This window comes from Leptodactylus fuscus, chromosome 7 (assembly GCF_031893055.1).
Source record: "Leptodactylus fuscus isolate aLepFus1 chromosome 7, aLepFus1.hap2, whole genome shotgun sequence".
Taxonomy (NCBI): domain Eukaryota; kingdom Metazoa; phylum Chordata; class Amphibia; order Anura; family Leptodactylidae; genus Leptodactylus; species Leptodactylus fuscus.
In genome coordinates, this window is record NC_134271.1 from 83,406,861 (window position 1) to 83,429,108 (window position 22,248).

At 43.2% G+C, this 22,248-nt stretch overlaps 1 protein-coding gene across 2 annotated transcripts in view; it reads right to left on the reverse strand.

Moving 5' to 3' along the window:
• The window catches only part of EML5 (EMAP like 5), a 130,080-nt gene that overhangs the window by 30,595 nt on the left and 77,237 nt on the right, over nt 1-22,248 (reverse strand). For both annotated transcript variants that reach the window (XM_075282374.1, XM_075282373.1), the window contains exons 7-15: nt 21,807-22,008; nt 13,107-13,244; nt 10,944-11,200; nt 9,957-10,169; nt 7,253-7,420; nt 6,906-7,012; nt 3,724-3,842; nt 3,347-3,533; nt 2,594-2,699 (exon numbers count right to left, since the gene is read on the reverse strand). In XM_075282374.1, coding sequence (XP_075138475.1) covers nt 2,594-2,699; nt 3,347-3,533; nt 3,724-3,842; nt 6,906-7,012; nt 7,253-7,420; nt 9,957-10,169; nt 10,944-11,200; nt 13,107-13,244; nt 21,807-22,008 — 1,497 coding nt within the window. The remainder of the gene's footprint in view (nt 1-2,593; nt 2,700-3,346; nt 3,534-3,723; nt 3,843-6,905; nt 7,013-7,252; nt 7,421-9,956; nt 10,170-10,943; nt 11,201-13,106; nt 13,245-21,806; nt 22,009-22,248) is intronic.

Genomic DNA, 22,248 nt, shown 5'->3' on the forward strand with positions numbered 1-22,248 from the left:
ACCTCTGAGAGATAGTGGGCAATTTGTAAAACGACCATCCTAGTTCTCTTAGTCTAACATTGCTCCCTGTCCTAGATTCTTTCAATTAGTGGTGGTGTGGGAAGCCATCACATATGACAGTCTGCCATCCTTAGTAGTGACACAAGGGACACAAGTAGCTGAGTGAAATGTGCAGGACTTTCTGTGGCCAAATGTGTAGCCCCTCTCATGGTAGGGCTTACAACTGGTATTTTTCTGCAGGATAATGCTCACCCACAAACAGCAAGGGCTTCCCAAGAATGTATCTTCCAGATTGCACTTCCTTGGCCTGCCCAGTTGTCATATTTATCGACAGTCAAGAACTTTTGGTTATAGCTAGGATGCCAGCTTTGACAACCTATAAGTGTGCAGGATCTACAGGCCCAGCTGCAACACCTTGAGGCAAATGTGCCACAGAATACCATACAAAACCCGTATGTCTTCATGCCCAACCATATATCTTGTAAAATCTATCTATCTATCTATCTATCTATCTATCTATCTATCTATCTATCTATCGAAGGAGCCCAACAGGATTTTCCCCAATAACCTTATCCATTCACTGTATTAATCCTATTAATATTATAAAGGTGAAAGTTTGTGAGTTTGGATGTTTGTGGGTTTGTATGTTTGGATGTTTAGATGTTTGTTACTCAATCACGCAAAACCCGCTCGACCGATTTGGCTGAAATTTTCCACAAACATAGTCACTACACTCGATTGCGCAATAGGCTACTTTTCGTCACAATAGCGCACATACATTTTTCCCAGGACCCCCACAAAACCCAAACTCACACCACTATCTCTGCAATCTCACACACTTTGGACCATAGCAAGCCACAAAATTCATATTACCCTCTACAGCAGAGGTCAGCAACCCCTGGCACACGTGCCAAGAGTGGCACTCCTGCCATATTTCACTGGCACGCCAGCAGCACAGGACCTGCAAGAGTTAAATGAAGTCCGAGTCTCTTCAGTGGGCTGCTAGAGCTGAGGAATAAGGACACTCCCCTTTGAGAGGGGTGCAGCTTAATCGCTCAGGTCTGTGCCTGCTATAGTGATTGCTCCTGCCGTCTGCATCCTGCAAACATTCCCCAAGGAGAAGAGGAAGCTGCTAGCAAAGTGAAACTGAAAAACACGCAGGTACATTGGATTACTGTTCTCATTAATGTCAGGCATTTGGGGTTATTAGTTTAGTCTTAGTAACTCCATGTGCCTCACATTAATAGGAATAAACCCCATCATGTCCCTCATATTAACCCCTGTGTGCCTCACATTAATAGGAATAAACCCCATCATGTCCCTCATATTAACCCCTGTGTGCCTCATATAAAGGTTACTAATATGTGAGACATATGGAGGTAATAATAAAAGACCTCAATAATGAAGATACTTAATTATTACCTCCAAGTCTCTCACATATCAGTAACTCTTACACAAGGGTTAATGTGAGGGACATGATGGGGTTAATTGCTATTAATAAGAGGCACATGGAGTTACTAAACTGTCATGCACAGGGCCAGACTTTATGTTGCTTGCTCAAGAGTATCCTGTGCCCAAAATGTACATGTACTGGCGGAAAATAACAAATCATACAATGTCGTATATCGAAGTATATTCACTTGAAATACCTCTTTCCCAAAGACACTATGTACAGTTTATACCAACACCGTATAGCAGCTGAAATACAAATTACATTCAACACAAAAGTCTCACGTATTCTCAGAATTACAGCAACAACAAGATACACAGTTACATTTCATATCCCATACCTTATACACAGTACGAAAACCTTACCCGCGCCTGTATATACCCACTTTCACAATCACCGCAGACGAAGTCGCGGGTACCAGCTAGTCACTTATATATATGAACATTAGCATTTACACACAAAAAGTTTATTTAGTGTATTTAAACTAGGGTATAAAGATTGCTCCTGTGACTACTTAAAAATCACTAAAACTGCCTTTATTGCCCGTAGCAGCCAATCACAGTTCAGATTCCATTTTTTTAGGAACAGCATACACAATGAAAGTCATGCTGTGGTTGGTTGCTTTGGGTAACAAAGACAATTATTCTTTCAGTTTCATAAATTTCCCTGAATGTCTTAATTCTTCATCATGCTTAACATCTCTGCTATAAATAAAAAAAAAAAAACTCTTGTTTTCATGTCAAGCGTGAAATTGGATTAGACTAGAAACAACTGTAACACTCACTGTAACAATACTCAAGCTATGAAAGATATTAGGACCAGAATATATTTTAGGCTAAGGCCCCATATTGCGGAACACAGCTAAAAAACGCGTTTTTTTTTCTGCTGTTTTTCTGCAGGAGGAGAAATGCTGAATTTTCACAACATGGGGCCTTAGCCTCTAGATTTAAGTAAGAATCTTCCCAGTCACTCAACAACAAGAAGTGTTTTGAAAAAAAAATATATATAGGTAATCAGAAAACTGCAAAGCTTTGTATGAATGAATGAATTTGGTACGGTAGCATGGATATGGCCCTTCAACCTATATTTCTTTCCTGCTGCTCTCTGTCACCTCATGTCACATTTTGTTCACAGATCAGTCACCTGAGAAGTCCACTGCGCACACTCCATACTGGTGATGTCCTTTCAACACCGAAAGAGGTTTGATTGTCTCGCAGTCCCAAATGTGCACAGTGCTGTCTCTGCCCACCTGAAAGATATGAAATGCACATGTTAGAAAAGGTGCAGCCTGGGAACCTTCCCTCCATCTCCTGCATTCATTGAAAGCACAAGACCTGTGTACAAGATTGTACTGGTAGTTCAACAAGGAGCTAATGTACATGGTTTATTTATTGCAAAGTGAAATAATCTAATATATGTTGCTGCTGTGTGAAAATTAGGTCTATATGTGTTTATTGTCCAAGTATACATAGATCTGCCAAACATCACTAAATGTCAATCTGCTGCTTCCAAGGCTAAGGCCCCACATAGTGACCTGCAGCTAAAAACCACTGTGTTTGTCATTGCATTTTTGCTATGTTTCTCTTCCCTTATTAAATGCTTGTTGTTCCGCAGGTTGAATTGACATTCTGTATTTTTCAAAACTGCAGATTTCCTGCTCCATTTTTTTCCTACAATGTGTACATGAGATTAGCCAGATTCTCATTCACTTTGCTGGTACTATAAAATGCAGCGGTTCTTTCTTCTGTGTTTCTGCAGCAGGCAAAAACGCTGTGTTTCCACATTGTAGGGCCTTCGCCTAAAGCTACCACCGATTGTGTCTTTTACTAAAAGAACAATAAATCTAGTTTATTCCAATAAGTGGGTTCATTTATTTTTGTAGCATGCAGAACATACCTGACCTGTGGCGACATAATCCTTCAAGGGGTGAATGGCCAGGCAGAGAATGTCATCAGTGTGGCCCAAATAAAACCTCTGTGTGTTCTGCTGCCGATTGTACACAACTCCAATGGCCGCCACATGGTAAACGATCTCACCTGTCTGGGTGTAAAAAAGGTTGCTCCGGCAGTCATAGCCCCGATACCTTCAAGATTATCAGAAGACATGAATATTTCATTTTATCTTATACTTATCTTCATACACAATTCTACTGGCTGCTGCTTATATTCTGTCAACACTGAGCTGACAAACACACCCTAAAGTTTAGCTGAGCTCCAAAATGCACTAAAATACACTACAGCTGTATATACAGGTACATAAATAAATCTGCTCACCCATGCACAAAATGCAGGCGGATGCTGTTCAGAGGAGCACGTTCCCGCCTCTTAGAAGAAGCACTTCTGTGTTTGTCTTTGCATTGCTCTTTAAGCTGAGGTAGATCTTCTTTATATACCTGTAAATAGATTTATGAAGAAGCCTTAAGCCTACATTCACACAACAGTGACGATCACCCTGCATTATATGATTGGGGGCTATTCACATGATTGACTTTTTTGTCTGTATTGACAGAACACCACAAGGTAAAGTCCTATTTTCACCCATTATCAAAAAACCCTCAATAAACTCAAATGATGGATCTGTGACAATGGTTATCCTTCATATGAAAAACGGCAGTGGAAAATCTCCATCTTTCACATCTGTACTACAGGGTGTTATATTTGCCGGGGCAGATCCAGTACCTCCAGCTGCCCTGGGTATCTGAGCTCTGCCTAGATCTATTTGTATTGTGTCCATAGGAGCCTGTCAGAAATAGAAGTCCCCTTGCAGACTACTGTGATTTTCACAGTCCCGTGTGCAGGCTGACAGTCCAAGCTACATCAGATAGAACAGGTTCTATTCCTGTCCTATTTTGCAGCTCATGCTTCCATGGCTGCTATTCATTTAATGAAAGGAGCCACGGAAGCACGGCCTGTGCACGGGCAGCACACAGGGAAATCCTCATGTCCCCTGTGTGTAGCCCATGCGGGACTGAGGTCCCTAGTTTAACATTGGGAGATATAGGGCAACACCACATACACATTTACTTATAGTTTGCTTAGGCTGATGTATATCTAGTGGTTTGCCCATATTTCCTCCTTAGGGATAATAAGAGACCCTCTCTATATGTTTCTAGATGAGCAGCATGTGAGAAGCACCTACCTCCCATGTCCCATACTTGTATTTTATATATTGCGGTGTTCATATCAGTGAATTGGACCTGACTATTTTACATCATTGTAGTCATTGGTCTTTGTACAGTGGCCGGTCATGAGCTACTTCGGTGGCTTTTACATCCACTGGTTCTACCTTTTGATCAATATGCCACCTTTTCAACTTCTATCATCATTGAGATACAGTAATACATTGATCCTCTCATGAACACTGGCTACCCATAGCCCAGCGTACTGAGTTCAAGCTACTAATGTGAACATACAAAGCCATCCACAACCTGTCCCCTCCATATATCTCTGAACTAATCTCCCGCTACCTGCCCACACATATCCTCAGGTCCTCCAATGACCTCCTACTCCGCTCTGCTCTCATCCGCTCCTCACACAACCGTCTCCAAGATTTCTCCTGTGCATCCCCCATACTCTGGAACTCCTTACCAAGACACATTAGACTGACCCCCACAATCACAGGATTCAAGAAGGCCCTGAAGAACATCTCCTATTCAGGAAGGCCTACAACCTCCAATAACACTACTGTCAACACACCGCCATCTGTACAGTCTCTACCCTCACCTTCTGTCTCTATCCTTCTTCCCTCATAGACTGTAAGCCCTCGCGGGCAGGGCAGTCTATCGCACTATGCCAGTCGGCCGTTGCTAGTATCATATCTGTTTGTACATTTTGTGTACTGTATGTAAACCCTCAAATGTAAAGCACCATGGAATTAATGGTGCTATATAAATAAACAATAATAATAAACATAATAATAATAAGGATCACAACCCTTCATCTTTGTATTCACGCCATTTGTCTCTTTTTTTATGTTCTAATAATAAAGGTTATGTTTTATTTTTATCTGTATTTTTTGAGGGATTCCTCTTCTGTGATCTGTTTTGTACTACAGTTCTATATTTATGAAGATTTTGTTGCGTTTGTTTTTTAGCCAAATCCAGATAGATTTATCAGAGAACCACCCCTGTTACGTACATCACTGAATTTAATATAATAATGATATAAATATTGAGTCGAGGAGTTTACACCCCAGCCTGCCTTAGTCTCCTCCCACTCCACTCATTTTTGTAAAAAATGGTGAGCAGGGCACAGAAAGGGGTGAGTGGCACATATTTGGCACAAAAAAGGCCCTTGCACCAAAGATACGCCACAACTACTCCTATCTTCGCCAGTTTTTTTTGCATAGAAGGACCAGTAACTCCCCCACATCTGACCAGACATGAGATCTAGATATCTGATATTACAATAACAGTTATTTCATCCATTGCTGCTGAAAACCAGGCTCTATATCAGGGGTCAGCAACCTTCGGCACTCCAGGTGTTGTGAAACTACAACTCCCAACATGCTCCATTCACTTCCATGGGAGTTATAACAACAGCAGAGCAAGTATGCATGCTGGGAGTTGTAGTTTTACAACAGCTGGAGTGCCGAAGGTTGCCTATCCCTGCTCTATATCATGTCTGAGAGAATGTCACACCCGCGCCTCCTGTTATTGACATTACTGTATATAATATAATTGTGGCTTGTAACAATATATAATGAATAATTAAGCAGAGTCGGTCATGGCCTGCAGACTGTATACTAGGTAAGAGCCAGCTTGCATGTGAATAGGAAACTTCAGCTTCTGACCTAATTACCAGCAATGATCTGGAGTCACCCGGGGCCTCGTGTTCTGAGCTCCTTATGCCACGTCTGTGCAGACACCAATACACATCAATACATACATAAGGAGGGACTTTATCAAGGTCACATACTATTTTGGGGACTTTTAAAAGTGGTGAAAAAGTGGGTGTCGGAGGGGGTGCGGCCTTGCGGAGCCTAATAGATTTACTATGGTTTACTCCAGAAAGTGGAACATATTAGAACACAATTCTTTGCTAGCTAATAGCTGCTACAGATTTTGTGTTGTGGCATACAGGGACCTCTTAATAAATTTGTCAGAATAATGCTGTGTTTTTGTAAATCACAGCATGTCAACTATACTGACGGAAACACTGGCGTTTTCCATATAGGTCTAAAGTCCAAAGAAGAAAGCTCTACAGATTTTATGTGAAAACCGCTGAAAAAAATCGCAATGCGTTTCTGCCAAAGTCTTTTCTGAAACAATTTTTTGCAGCAATTCACTGGGTGGAGCCTTAGCCTAACATTGGAATATGAAACACCGATCTTAACAAATCCGTTCCTGTAAAGTTAGCTAGATCAGCACTAGAAGCCATTAGTCAAAAGTTATATCATACAGCCACACAGTACACAGACGGTAGGATGATAGGATAAAGCAGTTGCAGTGACTTACTTGCCGCCGATACGTTATCTGTGTCTCCTGTTCTATTTCAGAGTCCAGCTCTGGAACATCGGACTGTTCTGAATCTGATTCATCACTGTTAGAATCCATCAAACTCTCTGATAGCAAAAGAGACAGAAGGAAATTATATAATGTTACAGACCATTATAATGTCCCGCGTCATGTAACAGACTCATATACAGAAGCAGATTGCCGAAACATCATTCATAGCAGGGATGCTGAGTCTTCTGTCTCCATGTCTGACAGGTGACAGGTTAGTTTGGCTACCCAGCACAGAAATAAAGTGTCAGGAGTGAAGCAGATTGCAGACTTCTTGATCCATCCATTAATATATTCACCTTGTGGAGCAATGTGCAGAGCGTCCTTCAATTTCCTGTCGGGGATGAACTTCCACTGAAATACAGAATGATCCGCGCCACCAACAGAAATAATCCATTGATAATCATGTGACCACCGCACACTTGTCACATGAGCAGAATGACCAAGGTACTTCTTAAACTTTGCTCCTGAAAAATGCAACAAATATTTTTAAGGATCAAAATGTTACAAATTTTGGCTCACATAATTTCTGTATTTTGCATTTTGGCATTTTGCATTTCTCTGGCAATTTGTTGACCTTAACTTGGCACATATTTCTCCAGCTTATGTCACTGATTTTCAGTTTACATAGACTGCCCACCATGTTTTCTAGTGAATCAAGACACTGAACAGACAGCACAGAAAACATATTTGTACTTCAGCTTCAGAGATCAATGACTGTATACCCACCCCATTCCTAAAAAGAACCCTCAACACCCAGAGGTATTCAGTGTTATTAACTTCAGGACTGTGAAATCACCACCAGCAGTCCTGGCAAAGTAACACTTAAGAATAAATCATTATGTCATGCCTCCTGAGGATAATGACTAAATCAAGATGAAAGCGACTCGCAGCGTGAATCCGACCGGGTGTCACTGTATAATTAACTTAATGGCACATCATTAATATTTGATTGGAACTGGCTACACAGGAATTACAATGGTGTAGGCCAAAGAAAGAAGGAAAATAACTGGGAATTATATTATATTTAACATATTATCAAGGTCCATTTCAGTATATGCAAGATGTAAAGCTTATACCAACTGTACACATAGAATTACACACAGAAGATCTCCAGGTTATACTAGCATTATTACTAGCGTTATATTAGCATACAAGAACATATATAACTTATACCAGATTTACATCCTATCCTATCCTATTAATATTATAAATGTGAAAGTTTCTGTGTTTGGATGTTTGTTACTCAATCACGCAAAAACGGCTGAACGGATTTGAATGAAATGTGAAATTATGTTCACATGCTCTGATCTCAGCTTCTGAGAAAGCCAGAGTTGTTATCTCTATGTGTAAACACACACCAACCCTCTGTGGTTTGTGTACTTGCATTTGCATATTATCTGATCTGCTCCAGGCAGTGCAGACAACTTGACATGGGCAAACACCTTTAATCCAAATTGGCAGTTTGTCAATTTGAAACATGCCTGGAAAAAGAAAATCTAATTTGTCTCAAACAATGAGAGCTATGAAGGAAACCAGAAATCAACAGAGTTCTCCTCAAGCGGAACTGCATTATATGGTGTCGCAGCGAGCTGCTGAGATGCCGGAACAACTACAGTCACGGTGCGAAGAACAACTTCAGTGCCAGGCCAACTTGAGAGCTGCTGAAACGCTGAAGCAGGTGGATCATCAACGCCAACAACACGCTCATTATATGGGGTTCCAGCGAGCTGCTGAGATGCTGCAACAATCACAGGCACAGCATGAAGAACGAGTTCAGAGGCAGCCCAGCTTGAGAGTTGCCGAATCGCCGGAGCATGCGGATCATCGACGCCAAAAACACGCTCATTATATGGCATCCCAGCGAGCTGCTGAGATACTGGAACAAATCTGGGCACAACGCGAGGAACGCGTTCAGCGACAGGCCAGCTTGACCAGCTATCGAAATGCCGGAGCAGATGGTTCATGAACACCAACAACACGCTCATTATATCGCATCCCAGCGAGCTTCTGAGATGCCGGAATAATCACAGGCACGGTGCGAGGAACAAGTTCAGCAGCAGGGCAGCTTGAGAGCTGCCGAAACGCCGGAGCAGGCAAACCATCGACGGCAGCAATTTGCTGAATATAAGTGGATCAACCACTCCAACAACCCGCAGACGAAGTCGTGGGCAGAGGCTAGTATATATATAGACGATACCCTGGTTATATAAACATGGTCCATATCTCTATATCCAAGAAGATGAATACATTATACTAGCTCTGTATAGATACATATATACAGATGTATCAGAGTTAATCCAAACTTCTGCAATTGCTTAAAGGGATTCTATCATTAGAATCCTGTTTTAAGCTAAACCCATGTCGGAATAGCCTTAAGAAAGGCTATTCTTCCCCTAACTGGCCTCTCCCATTCAGCCACATGAAAATGGTGATGGACATGCACAGTCAGCCATTTTCCTGTGGCTAAACAAGAAAGAAGAGGGTGCGAACAGAAGAAGACGGCGCTGGAGTGTTTTCTCGCAGCACAGGGGACGCCCCAGTGCTGTTTGATGCTGGGGACCGCCCCCTGTGATGCAAGAAAACTAATTAGCATATTGACGAAAACCGGGGTATCTAAGGAACAGCCGCGCAGAGAAGATATCTAAAGATAGGCGAAGAATAGCCTTTCTTAAGGCTATTCCTACATGGGTTTAGCTAAAAACGGGATTCTAATGATGGGATCCCTTTAAGCTGCTGCAGCGTAATCCTTTTTCCAATGACTTTTCATTGATTTTTGTTGTCTTCTATGATAAGGTATCACTCTGCAGCAGTTTAACCAATTGCAGAAGTTCAGGTTAACTCTGTTACATCTGTATCTATATATAATTCTATGCCAGCATGATCTATAATATCATGTACATTGACTTATATAACTTCTACCAGCTCTAAATATATAATACCGTAAAATGCTTAGATTATATCAGCATGTTCCATATCATTATATATAAGAGAAGTTGTTACCTTTTCTTATACATGGATACCGAAAAAGCTTCACTATCCCATAGTCATCAGCCGTCACCAACACTTGCCCAAGATAATTGGCATCAACAGAGTTGATTTCATTGATTTCAGAATATTTGGGTCCAATGCCATTCACTTCATTACCAGTGACACATGTCCATCGGGCCCACTGCACACCCTTCAGCTCTTCCTTGTTGGTAACTTCCTTGCCTCCTGTGAACACAGAAAAAATGAAGTGTCAGACTGGCATCCCAGTGGATTTCACTGATCCCAGCACTGTCAAACCTGTCCAACCTTGTAGCAAAAACACTGCTATATGGCAGCAACGGAAATGCCACGGAAAAAAACAAAGCATTTTACAGTACCTGCAAAATGGTTGGGATTGTGGTTATTTGGATCAACACATTGCAGAAAAATATCTGTAACGGATTTAGAAATCACTGAATTTCCGCTGTGGATATTTTTTTGCCAATTATACCCGCAGAAATGCTGGTGTTTTCCATATAATATATATTATTATAATAATTATAATAATAATATATATTCCATACAATAGGGACAGAAAGTCTGCAGAGGCAAACTCTGCAGACTTTCTGCATGAAAAGCATTGAGGAAAAACATGCTGCGGCTTTTTGAGACAAAGCCAGGAGTGGAGATAACATAAGGATAAAGTATAGGCGCTTCCTTAATATTTCCCATTCCTTTTCAAGCCAAAAGTAGCTTTTCCGTAATGTGGGGCCTTAGACAGAGGCTATCAGGCCATAGCACAGTCCTGGTAGTGACATTATTTTGCTTGAACATTCTCTGGGTGTTCCTCTGGTTTTGTTGGACATTATACAATGCAAAGTTTGTCAGTATATGGCTCTACAACAATTACAAAACTATAGCTCCCACCATACAGACTGTCTAAGCAGGGTGTCATTTGTAGAACATTCAGTATGATCACATATTTGACTTGACCAGTATTATCTGGACGCTAGAACTGACCTGGCATCCGGTAGAACATTCTTTTGCCACTTCCATCGTTGGTCTGTAGATATTTACTATCTGAGGACCAGTCCATGTGTGTGATGAAGGTCACTGAGCCAAGGCACTCGCCCACTTTCTTGTATCTCTGCACAACCCCATAGATGTCCACACAACTGTCATTGGAGCCCACAGCCAAGAAGTTTCCATCCGGTGAGTACTTCAGCTCATGAATGGCTTCTTTCCTGTCTTTGATGTGCACGACTTCTGTCATGTCCCTGGAGAACAGGCATGAACTCAAAATTACAACAGGACTTCTGAGGTTAAAGGGGTCGTCAATGGTGAAAAAAGGATCAAATAGGCTCACTTATCCCCTCCTGCCCCAATGCTTATTGTGTTCCCACTGGTCTCTACTTCCCAATTATTTCTCAGCATCTAGGAAATGCCCATTCTGTCAATCACTGGGTCACCAAACTAGTGATTGGCTAAGAAGACATTTCCTATATGCTGAGATGGGACAAGGAAGGGAAGTTTAGTGTGGACCTGGTAAGTATCGTAAGGGGATCAATGGCAGATCAGTGAGAGGAGGACTGCTTTATTTGGTTTTAACTAGGGTTGAGCTGATCTTGAGATTTCAGGATCGTTTTTAAAATCCCATTTCCAATCATTTTCCATTCGAACCCGATCCCGATTCCAATCCTAATGCAAGTCAATGGGATTTTTTTTAATAATCGAAGATCAGATTTTAAAAACGATCCTATTCACTACACAGCATGGAGTCCAAAAATTGAACACTTTAATTTTTAGACTCCACACTGTGTAGTGATTAAGAAATCCCCCAGCTACTTAAGTCCCCCCTGCTGTCCACTTACCTGCACAGAAGCGCTGCCCCTGCCGCTCAACGCTGCTCTTGCTCCTCTTCTTTCTACTTCGCATGTCTGCCGTATGTGCCCCCGCCTCCCAGGCTAGTGTTACTGATGCTGGGAGTAGGAAGGGCTTGTTGTGGCTTAGGAGAGTGTGGGTGGGTACAGGGCAGGGAGACAAGAGTGCATCACTCACATCTCCCCTCCCAGTACCTGCCCACACTCTCCTAAGCCACAAGCCCCGCCTTCTTCCTATGTCTGTAACACTAACCTGGGAGGCGGGGGAAGCGAGGCGAGAAGAGGCAAAAAGAGGAGCGAGAACAGCGGGGAGCGGCAGCAATCTGTGCAGGTAAGTGATAGCTACTAGAGATGTTAGAAAAAGTGTGGGTTTATTCCAAGCAGCGACGTTTCGGTTCTTATCCGAACCTTTTTCAAACTTTGAAAAAGGTTTGGATAAGAACTGAAACGTCGCTGCTTGGAATAAACCCACACTTTTTCTAAATGTTGGAGTGCTGCCATTTTTCCACTTCTTATGTAAAGTTGAAGATTAGCCATCTTCTAGTTTGGCTTTGCACCTGGTTTGTATGCTGTGCTGCTTCTGCATTCTGCATTTTTTTCTATTACTAGAGATGTTAGCTAGCTAACATTGTTAGCTTTTCCCACAATCCTTTGCCAGTAGCAAAGCATTGTTGGAAATAACCTCCGACCTCAATCCCACCTAAAAAGATCGGGATCGGAATTCCGATCTCCGATCGTGAAATTTACTCGATCGCCGATCGGAATCCGATCTTTTCCGATCCCGATCACTCAACCCTAGTTTTAACCTATTTTTTGCCTGTTTGAAACATCTGACAACACATAACCAGTGACTAGCTTACTTATCAGGCTGCAAAAGTTACAAATTCCCATTATACATACCACATACTAAGAAGCCAGAAACCTGTGAATTTTAATCTGATCTCACCTTCTTTAGGAGCTACAGTAGTTGTTCCTGGTGGCTCCTTTTCTGCAGTAATACATTTTACAATACTTTTTGTTTTACACTGGATGAGACATTTTAATACTGAAAGGGGGTATTCAGCAGCAGATATGTGACTACTTGAGCATAGAAATTCTATATGATCACCACCTTAATTATGCAGAGGTAGCACAGTTAATCTATAGTCATGTGGCCTTTGGTGAGCCCCAGCTCAGGATGGCTCCATCCCACTTTCCCATGAGTGATACAAACAAGGGCAGGTGATTTGGCATTGTAATCTATGGAAATCTGACACATTTAGGGGGTTGTACATTGGTAATGGTACATGGATTATAGATTTACCTGACTCTGAGTACAGTAAATGATCCATCCTTCATGCCCAGTGCTAGGTGGATGCCATCTGTACTGACAGCTGCACAGCGGATTGGTTCCTCCATATTGCAGCGAGCAATGAGTGCATGGTCCACCAGGCTCCAAATTCTGAAGATATAAGACATCAATCACACACTGACCCCCAGGAAGAGGAGACCACTTATATTAACAAGCTTTTCAGAATACACAGTGAGGGAAGTGAATGATTATGTTAGGTCAGTATAAGACTGCAAACAAGGTTGTAAGGATAGCACAGTCTTCCATTCTCCAGTAAAGTACATAGAATTATATAAATTCTGACAACTTTCTAAGATCAGATAAGCTTTATTCCTCCCCACTTCCAAGATCTCTGTTTTCTGTCAGTGACTAGAAAAAGTCTTCTTAGGGTAAGTTCATACTGGGTTTTTTGGACTGGAACATGAGGCAGAGGCCGTCTCAGGTTCCGGTCCAAAATACGGGTAGATGCGACTAGATGCCGGTACAGTGTACCATCATCCAGTCGCACACTCCACTCCGGATTAGGACCAAATGAATGGGCCTAGTCAGGAGGGAGTATCTTCAGGCCGGATGTCGCAAGGTGAATCTGCCTGAAAGAATGAGCATGTCACTTCTTTTTCCAGAAGCCAGAACAAACGGCTCCTGGGAAGAAGAACTGACCGGCTTCCATTGAGTTCAATGGGAGCTGTCTTTTTGGTCAGGATTTTGAGGCGGATATGGCCTAAAAATCCTGACCAAAAAACCCTGTGTGAACTTACCCTTAATGATCAGATGTTAAAACCTGTCCTAACCCAATACTTTTCACAGCTGAGTGATTGTTACAACTGTGTCTAAGCCAAACACTATGGTTAGCTCAAACTGGTTACATTTTAACAAATTGGTCAGTTACCGGTGTAAGGGTGCATTCACACCATGTAACGCCGGGCGTGTATGAGAGCCGTACACGCCGGCGTTACAGCAGGGCTGCCGAACACTTCCCATTCACTTCAATGGGAGCGCTCGGAAGTGTTCGGCAGTCTGCCGTAATGCCGGCGTGTACGGCTCTCATACACGCCCGGCGTTACGTAGTCTGCATGCACCCTAAAGCTGGTTGGTAGCCTTTCATTCCCACTTTAAGGCTGAGGCTCCACATTGTGGAAACACAGCTTTTTTATTGCAGATTTTGATGTTTTTTTAACAGATCTTTGGCTTTGGTTCACAATATAAGCAGCAAAATTTGCAACAAAAAAGCTGTGTTTCACATCGTGGGGCCTTAGCCTTTGTGTTTTGTCATGCAGTGAAAAAATACTCCTATCATACAGTGCCTAATCATAAATGGCATATGCGATGTCGAACAAAGTAATACAAAACAACCATAGGCCAGCCAAATAATACTCCCATACAGCTGTAAAATTAAAAAATAGCTATACAATGCTAGAGGCACCAATATACAGTGCAAAAGTATAATGTAAACACAGCACACAGTGCCAAAATACTACCATCAAACAGTGTCCAAATATTACCACAAACACTCTACTAATACCACCATAGATTTCTCTAATTCCACTAACACCATACAGTGACAAAAAATACCATTATACTATGCCCTAATAATCCTAACCCAAAACCAGCACCCTAATATTACTATGCAATTCCTTAATACCACAAAATAGTGCAAAAATATCACCATGCAGTGCTCAAATATTACTGCCAACCAATTATGAAATAGCACTATATAGTTCCCAAAGATACCTTCATACACCACTGGGTAGTACTGTAATACCAAGATACAGTGTCTAAATACCACCATACTGTCACCAAGTAATACAATCAATCAGTGCCCAAATATAACAACCATGCAATGCAAAAAATATTGTCGAAATTAATTGCCCAAATAAAACCGCCATACAGTGTACAAATGACAGCACTACACAATAATACATACAACTAATACAAAGAACCATGTGTTCACAAGCCTTGCAGGACAGGCCATATATAACCCTCCTTCAAAAGCAACAAATATAGGCTGTGCAGTCAAATAGGCTGTGCAATCCAGAGACTGGTCCTTACTATGAGAAGTGGGGGACGACTCAGACACCCTACTGTAACGGAGAACATTAATGACATCTCATAAGGACCATTAATATTATATGATTATTTGGTTGCTAGCCCTTTAAAGAAAAGCAGTCACTTGTATTTCATGATATTCTTGAAGGATGAAGTGGATTGCTGCTCTGGAGCAGATGATCAGACCACGCTCATTACTTATGTTAATGTTATGCATTCTGATGAAACATTTTGACAGGATAATCGAAAAGGCTTTTTCGGGAAATGGGCGTTTGAATTGGGATCATCTACTCGTGGATTGGAGCCAATTCGCTAATGATCCAGAAACTATGCCAGAATTCATTACATAGAAAGCCTTGAAACACGGTGATCAGGAGTAAACATCGTCATGATTCAGCAAAGCCATATAAGATATACAGAGGGGCCAGAAAGAGGTTCAACAAAAACATTCAGTGAAATGTTTAGGAATTGCAACCATTTTTCTACAAACCTCCTCATTTCAGAGGCTCAAAAGTAATTAGACAAATTAACATCCTTTATAGGCAATGACTGCCTGAAGTCTGGAAAACATGGACATCACCAAACGCTGGGTTTCCTCCTTTCTGATGCTTTGCCAGGCCTTTACTGCAGCTTTCTTCAGTTGTTGCTTCTTTGTGTATGTTTGTGTATGTTTCCGTCTTAGGTTTTGTCTTAAGTAAGTGAAAGGCATGCTCGATGGGATTGAGCTCTAGTGATTGACTCAGCCATTCCAGAGTTTTCCATGTCTTTGCCTTAAACTCCAGAGTTGCTTTTGCAGTATGTTTTGGGTCATTGTCCATCTGTACGGTGTCTGCCGTCCAATCAACCTTGTTGCCTTTGGTTGAATCTGACCAGAAAGTTTATCCCTGTATACTTCAGAATTTATCCGGCTGCTTCTGTCCTCTGTCACATCAATAAACACTAGTGACCCAGTGCTATTGGAAGCCATGCATGCCCATGCCACCATGCTGCCTGCACCATGTCTTAGAGAGGATGCGGTGTGCTTTGGATAAGGAGTTGTTGTAAGCCTTCCCCATACTTTCTTCTTCATATCATTCTGGTACAGGTTAATCTTAGTTTCATCTGACCGAAGAATACTGTTCCAGAACTGGGCTGGCTTCTTTAGATATTTTTGGCAAAGTCTAATCTGGCCTTTCTATCTATCAGGCTGATTAATGGCTTGCACCTTGTGGTGAACTCTCTATATTTGCTCTCATGAAGTCTTCACTTTGTGGTAGACTTGCATAGTGACACACCTACTTCTTGGCGAGTGTTCTTCACTTGGGAAGATGTTGTGAATAGAGATGAGCGAACACTAAAATGTTCGAGGTTCGAAATTCGATTCGAACAGCCGCTCACTGTTCGAGTGTTCGAATGGGTTTCGAACCCCATTATAGTCTATGGGGAACATAAACTCGTTAAGGGGGAAACCCAAATTCGTGTCTGGAGGGTCACCAAGTCCACTATGACACCCCAGGAAATGATACCAACACCCTGGAATGACACTGGGACAGCAGGGGAAGCATGTCTGGGGGCATAAAAGTCACTTTATTTCATGGAAATCCCTGTCAGTTTGCGATTTTCGCAAGCTAACTTTTCCCCATAGAAATGCATTGGCCAGTGCTGATTGGCCAGAGTACGGAACTCGACCAATCAGCGCTGGCTCTGCTGGAGGAGGCGGAGTCTAAGATAGCTCCACACCAGTCTCCATTCAGGTCCGACCTTAGACTCCGCCTCCTCCGGCAGAGCCAGCGCTGATTGGCCGAAGGCTGGCCAATGCATTCCTATGCGAATGCAGACTTAGCAGTGCTGAGTCAGTTTTGCTCAACTACACATCTGATGCACACTCGGCACTGCTACATCAGATGTAGCAATCTGATGTAGCAGAGCCGAGGGTGCACTAGAACCCCTGTGCAAACTCAGTTCACGCTAATAGAATGCATTGGCCAGCGCTGATTGGCCAATGCATTCTATTAGCCCGATGAAGTAGAGCTGAATGTGTGTGCTAAGCACACACATTCAGCACTGCTTCATCAAGCCAATACAATGCATTAGCCAGTGCTGATTGGCCAGAGTACGGAATTCGGCCAATCAGCGCTGGCCAATGCATTCTATTAGCCCGATGAAGTAGAGCTGAATGTGTGTGCTAAGCACACACATTCAGCACTGCTTCATCAAGCCAATACAATGCATTAGCCAGTGCTGATTGGCCAGAGTACGGAATTCGGCCAATCAGCGCTGGCTCTGCTGGAGGAGGCGGAGTCTAAGGTCGCTCCACACCAGTCTCCATTCAGGTCCGACCTTAGACTCCGCCTCCTCCGGCAGAGCCAGCGCTGATTGGCCGAAGGCTGGCCAATGCATTCCTATGCGAATGCAGACTTAGCAGTGCTGAGTCAGTTTTGCTCAACTACACATCTGATGCACACTCGGCACTGCTACATCAGATGTAGCAATCTGATGTAGCAGAGCCGAGGGTGCACTAGAACCCCTGTGCAAACTCAGTTCACGCTAATAGAATGCATTGGCCAGCGCTGATTGGCCAATGCATTCTATTAGCCCGATGAAGTAGAGCTGAATGTGTGTGCTAAGCACACACATTCAGCACTGCTTCATCAAGCCAATACAATGCATTAGCCAGTGCTGATTGGCCAGAGTACGGAATTCGGCCAATCAGCGCTGGCCAATGCATTCTATTAGCCCGATGAAGTAGAGCTGAATGTGTGTGCTAAGCACACACATTCAGCACTGCTTCATCAAGCCAATACAATGCATTAGCCAGTGCTGATTGGCCAGAGTACGGAATTCGGCCAATCAGCGCTGGCCAATGCATTCTATTAGCCCGATGAAGTAGAGCTGAATGTGTGTGCTAAGCACACACATTCAGCACTGCTTCATCAAGCCAATACAATGCATTAGCCAGTGCTGATTGGCCAGAGTACGGAATTCGGCCAATCAGCGCTGGCCAATGCATTCTATTAGCCCGATGAAGTAGAGCTGAATGTGTGTGCTAAGCACACACATTCAGCACTGCTTCATCAAGCCAATACAATGCATTAGCCAGTGCTGATTGGCCAGAGTACGGAATTCGGCCAATCAGCGCTGGCTCTGCTGGAGGAGGCGGAGTCTAAGGTCGGACCTGAATGGAGACTGGTGTGGAGCGATCTTAGACTCCGCCTCCTCCAGCAGAGCCAGCGCTGATTGGCCGAATTCCGTACTCTGGCCAATCAGCACTGGCTAATGCATTGTATTGGCGTGATGAAGCAGTGCTGAATGTGTGTGCTTAGCACACACATTCAGCTCTACTTCATCGGGCTAATAGAATGCATTGGCCAGCGCTGATTGGCCGAATTCCGTACTCTGGCCAATCAGTGCTGGCCAATGCATTCTATTAGCTTGATGAAGCAGAGTGTGCACAAGGGTTCAAGCGCACCCTCGGCTCTGATGTAGCAGAGCCGAGGCTGCACAAGGGTTCAAGCGCACCCTCGGCTCTGATGTAGGAGAGCCGAGGGTGCACTTGAACCCTTGTGCAGCCTCGGCTCTGCTACATCAGAGCCGAGGGTGCGCTTGAACCCTTGTGCACACTCTGCTTCATCAAGCTAATAGAATGCATTGGCCAGCGCTGATTGGCCAATGTATTCTATTAGCCTGATGAAGTAGAGCTGAATGTGTGTGCTAAGCACACACATTCAGCTCTACTTCATCGGGCTAATAGAATGCATTGGCCAGCGCTGATTGGCCAGAGTACGGAACTCGACCAATCAGCGCTGGCTCTGCTGGAGGAGGCGGAGTCTAAGATCGCTCCACACCAGTCTCCATTCAGGTCCGACCTTAGACTCCGCCTCCTCCAGCAGAGCCAGCGCTGATTGGCCGAATTCCGTACTCTGGCCAATCAGCACTGGCTAATGCATTGTATTGGCGTGATGAAGCAGTGCTGAATGTGTGTGCTTAGCACACACATTCAGCTCTACTTCATCGGGCTAATAGAATGCATTGGCCAATCAGCGCTGGCCAATGCATTCTATTAGCGTGAACTGAGTTTGCACAGGGGTTCTAGTGCACCCTCGGCTCTGCTACATCAGATTGCTACATCTGATGTAGCAGTGCCGAGTGTGCATCAGATGTGTAGTTGAGCAAAACTGACTCAGCACTGCTAAGTCTCTGCATTCGCATAGGAATGCATTGGCCAGCCTTCGGCCAATCAGCGCTGGCTCTGCCGGAGGAGGCGGAGTCTAAGGTCGGACCTGAATGGAGACTGGTGTGGAGCGATCTTAGACTCCGCCTCCTCCAGCAGAGCCAGCGCTGATTGGTCGAGTTCCGTACTCTGGCCAATCAGCGCTGGCCAATGCATTCTATTAGCCCGATGAAGTAGAGCTGAATGTGTGTGCTTAGCACACACATTCAGCTCTACTTCATCAGGCTAATAGAATACATTGGCCAATCAGCGCTGGCCAATGCATTCTATTAGCTTGATGAAGCAGAGTGTGCACAAGGGTTCAAGCGCACCCTCGGCTCTGATGTAGCAGAGCTGAGGGTGCACAAGGGTTCAAGTGCACCCTCGGCTCTCCTACATCAGAGCCGAGGGTGCGCTTGAACCCTTGTGCAGCCTCGGCTCTGCTACATCAGAGCCGAGGGTGCGCTTGAACCCTTGTGCACACTCTGCTTCATCAAGCTAATAGAATGCATTGGCCAGCACTGATTGGCCAGAGTACGGAATTCGGCCAATCAGCGCTGGCCAATGCATCCCTATGGGAAAAAGTTTATCTCACAAAAATCACAATTACACACCCGATAGAGCCCCAAAAAGTTATTTTTAATAACATTCCCCCCTAAATAAAGGTTATCCCTAGCTATCCCTGCCTGTACAGCTATCCCTGTCTCATAGTCACAAAGTTCACATTCTCATATGACCCGGATTTGAAATCCACTATTCGTCTAAAATGGAGGTCACCTGATTTCGGCAGCCAATGACTTTTTCCAATTTTTTTCAATGCCCCCAGTGTCGTAGTTCCTGTCCCACCTCCCCTGCGCTGTTATTGGTGCAAAAAAGGCGCCAGGGAAGGTGGGAGGGGAATCGAATTTTGGCGCACTTTACCACGTGGTGTTCGATTCGATTCGAACATGGCGAACACCCTGATATCCGATCGAACATGTGTTCGATAGAACACTGTTCGCTCATCTCTAGTTGTGAAGGGTTTTTTTTCTTCACCATGGAAAGGATTCTGCAATCATCCATCACTGTTGTCTTCTGTGGACATTCAGGACTTTTTTTTACTTCCTGAGCTCACAAGAGCACTTTTTTTTTTACCAGACTGTACAAAACTGTTGACCACACCTAACATTTCTGCTATTTCTATGATGGATTTCTTCTTTTTTTTCAGCCTAATGATGTTCTGTTTTGCTTTCTTTGATAGCTTCTTTAACCACATGTTGTGGGTTCACAGCAACAGCTTCCAAATACAAATACCAAACCTGGAATCAACTCCAAACCTTTTATCTGCTTAATTGATGATGGATTAATGAAGGAATAGTCCATTAAATAGCTTTTGAGATAATTGTCTAATTACCTTTGGTTCCTTGAAATTCTGGCGGCTTCGTATTACAGAGCTGTCATTCCTAAACCTTTCCTCCAAATAGCATGTTAAAACTCTCAAATTGAAGCTGAGAGTCTACACTGTGTGCTCATATTGATTATATAACTATATCTTGAATGTGTTTTAGTAAACAAATAAAATGTCAAAACTTGCGTCACTTCCCAAATACATTCATTAGTATGAAAGTTTGACTTATGCCCCATTGACCCCATGGGGTCCGTGTGGTTTCCACTCAGTCTCCGTACAAAACATGCAGTGAGAAAAGTCCTGCAAGCAGCACTTTTCTCTTCACATGTTTCATGCGGAAACCACACGGACCCCATTATAGTCTATAGTGTCCATGTGGTTTCCTTAGGTAACCATTTTTATAATGCGTATAGGGTTCTGTTGGGGAAGGGGGGGGGGAGTCCAAAAGTGGACTCCCCGAATGGAAATCTGAATGCAGATGTGAATGGGGCCTTACATAAGACGGCAGAACAAACACAACCTCTATAAAAGTAATAATGGTGGTTACTCACATTTTCCAGATCCCCAAATATTAAACCTAGGTAGAATTCTATTGATACAAACCCTTAATATTGTTATATAGATATATCTGCCTAGCAATGCTGAAGACCAACTCGTGTCTGATCTCTTGTGAGAATTTTAGTGGTGTATTTTCTAGATCCTGAGTAGAAATACATTGATACTTCCCCATACTAATATTCCATAAGCAGACTTGCCGTTCAGGAGTATGAAAAAGATGGGTATTAGTCCCTGCATAAATCCTAATGATAATATTGGAGGTTACTCTGCTTTTGAGTTCCTTAAAACTGACACCTAATAATGAAGAGCCTCTTTTCAAATGAATCCCCCAAATATACTGTATGTATAGTGGACAAATTATTGAAAGGAGAATTGGAGATCTGTGCTAGCTCTCTCCACAACTAAGTATTAAGTTGGCTGGAGTTGTTGAATAATCCTTGCCTTATGATATATATTCCCATATTCAAATTCTCTATAGGGAAATACAACGGACCTGACTGATCGGTCATCACTTCCAGTAATCGCCAGCGGTTTGGTTGGGTGGACGGCCAGAGCCCAGAGCTCGCCCTCACAGTGTCCCTGCATTATCAAGAAAGGCTTATTCCGCTCATGCACCACAATCTCGAAGATCTCACTGTCCTGTGTCCCCACCAATATGTGGTCTCCTCTCCAGCACACGCTCCGCACAGATAAACCTAGAAGAAGAAAGGGTAGCATTACAGGGGTGCAAGAAATATTTGGGGCAACATAGATCTTCCATTGTTATTAGTCATGTAGCACAATTGCAGCTTCCTGAGAAAACATCCATTCAGTGGTCAAAATATAAATAACACCAAACAGCAGTAGTTCTTACTCACATAACACCTACATTATTTATTCAGTGACGTGCCACTATTATACATATCTCTGTAGAATCTCTGAGGTGTGGGACAGCC